The sequence below is a fragment of the Penaeus vannamei genome, chromosome 8 (assembly GCF_042767895.1).
Source record: "Penaeus vannamei isolate JL-2024 chromosome 8, ASM4276789v1, whole genome shotgun sequence".
NCBI lineage: Eukaryota > Metazoa > Arthropoda > Malacostraca > Decapoda > Penaeidae > Penaeus > Penaeus vannamei.
Window position 1 is genome coordinate 44,655,591 of NC_091556.1, and position 2,500 is coordinate 44,658,090.

Genomic DNA, 2,500 nt, shown 5'->3' on the forward strand with positions numbered 1-2,500 from the left:
ACAGACAGACAGACAGACAGACAGACTGGTAGATACTTAAGAGTGAAAAAACCGCAGACTTTGGTTCTTCGAAACGGAACTTTCCCTTTAATTAATTATAAAAGCCCCAAGTTTTCTCGGTCTCCCGAATAATCGAGAAAAAAAAGAGGAGGAGGAAGAAGGAGAGAGAAGAAGATTCGAAATACAGTAATTAACCTCCGACTTATTATTATTTTTTTTTTTTGAGAGAGCTATTTATAATCTTTACGTATCATCAAGGTCATTCTCACTTTTTTTGTGTGTATTTCTGTGTAGATTGCGTAATGTAGACACGCACACTTACCTACATAAACGTTCATACAGTCTTTGATGCTTACATGCTGTGTGTACATATATACTTACATAACTATCAAAGATAAGGCTTTTTTGTGTGTGTTTCTGTGTGGATTACGTAATGTAGACACGCACACTTACCTACATAAACGTTCATACAGTCTTGGATACTTACATGCTGTGTGTACATATATACTTACATAACTATCAAAGATATGGCTTTTTTGTGTGTGTTTCTGTGTGGATTACGTAATGTAGACACGCACACTTACCTACATAAACGTTCATACAGTCTTGGATACTTACATGCTGTGTGTACATATATACTTACATAACTATCAAAGATAAGGCGAGAATCATGAATTATGATGCATAATTAGTGAACCAGAGTGTGTGAATAGCTTAATAATAATTGTAATGATTGTATAGTAAGTATAAATGTAAACAGAATGTGTGTTTAGAATAGTAAAACAGTGTCTATGCTTCATATGCTGTCTGGACCCCTTAATACGTACTTTTGCACCACCCGGTACAGCTATTCATCCATATATGGGAATATATATGTAACCCATCCATCTACATTTTCTTTCTTTCTCTAAACACACACACAAGCATAATCACACACACACACACACAAGCATAATTACACACACACACATACAAGCATAATTACACACACACTCAAGCATAATCACACACACACACACACAAGCATAATTACACACACACACACACACAAGCATAATTACACACACACACACACACACACACACACACACACGCATAATCACACACACACACACACACACACACACACACACACACACACACACACACACACACACACACACACACACACACACACACACACACACACACACACACACACACATATATATATATATATATATATATATATATATATATATATATATATATATATATACATATGCGGTGCACAGAAGCCTGTCCCCTTACCGCAGGTCAGCAGAGCCGCCTGAGCGCGGTTGAGCCCCCTGAGCGCAGGATGAGGCGACGACAGAGCGAGCCCCCCCGACCTGACGGAACCGCCACGCCCCCCTCCGACCACGCCCACGCCGGGAGGAGGGGGGGATCCCGTCGAGTGGGGGGAGCAGGACCCCTCCTCCGAGCCGCTGGTGGTGCCGTTGTTGTTGTTGTTGGCGGCGTTGTTGGCACCGGTGGATTTCGCTGTGCCGTTGTTGGCGTTGGCACCGACCAGCAGCTGCATCTCCCGCATCTGTTCCTGTCGGATCTCGTCGTTGTAATCCTGTTTGCGGCGAGGAAGAGAGAGATGGGAAACATGAGAATAAAGGACGTGGGAGATGTGGATGGGGAAGGGAGGGGGATGGACGAGAGGAGGGAGGGGGGAGGAAGGAGGGGAGGAGGGGGGAAGGAGGGGAGGGAGGGGAAGGACAAGAGGAGGGGGAAGAGAGATGGGAAACATGAGAATAAAGGACGTGGGAGATGTGGATGGGGGAAGGGAGGGGGAAGGAGGGGAGGAGGGGGAAGGACAAGAGGAGGGGAGAAGGAGATGGGAAACATGAGAATAAAGGACGTGGGAGATGTGGATGGGGAAGGGAGGGGGATGGACGAGAGGAGGGGAGGAAGGAGGGGAGGAGGGGGAAGGAGGGAGGGAGGGGGAAGGACAAGAGGAGGGGGAAGAGAGATGGGAAACATGAGAATAAAGGACGTGGGAGATGTGGATGGGGAAGGGAGTTGGACGGGAGGGGAGGGAGGGGGAAGGACAAGAGGAGGGGGAAGAGAGATGGGAAACATGAGAATAAAGGACGTGGGAGATGTGGATGGGGAAGGAGTTGGACGGGAGGGGAGGGAGGGGGAAGGACAAGAGGAGGGGGAAGAGAGATGGGAAACATGAGAATAAAGGACGTGGGAGATGTGGATGGGGAAGGGAGTTGGACGGAGAGGGAGGGGGAGGAGGGGGAAGGACGAGAGGAGGGGAGGAAGGAGGGGTGGAGGGGGGAAGGAGGGGTGGAGGAAGGAGGGAGGGAGGGGGAAGGGGAGAAGGGGGAAGGAGGGGAGGAGGGGAGGAGGGGGAAGGAGGGAGGAAGGGAAGGAGGGGAGGAGGAGGGAGTAAGGAGGAGGGACTGGAGGAGAGGGAGGGAGAAAAAGAGATAACAAAAATAAGGATAAGAATGCGGGAGATGTG

At 48.3% G+C, this 2,500-nt stretch overlaps 1 protein-coding gene across 3 annotated transcripts in view; it reads right to left on the reverse strand.

Annotated features, from left to right (window-relative positions):
• Positions 1 to 2,500, reverse strand: part of LOC113813769 (KH domain-containing, RNA-binding, signal transduction-associated protein 2) — a 36,827-nt gene that overhangs the window by 14,039 nt on the left and 20,288 nt on the right. For all 3 annotated transcript variants that reach the window (XM_070124729.1, XM_070124730.1, XM_070124728.1), the window contains exon 4: positions 1,291 to 1,600. In XM_070124729.1, coding sequence (XP_069980830.1) covers positions 1,291 to 1,600 — 310 coding nt within the window. The remainder of the gene's footprint in view (positions 1 to 1,290; positions 1,601 to 2,500) is intronic.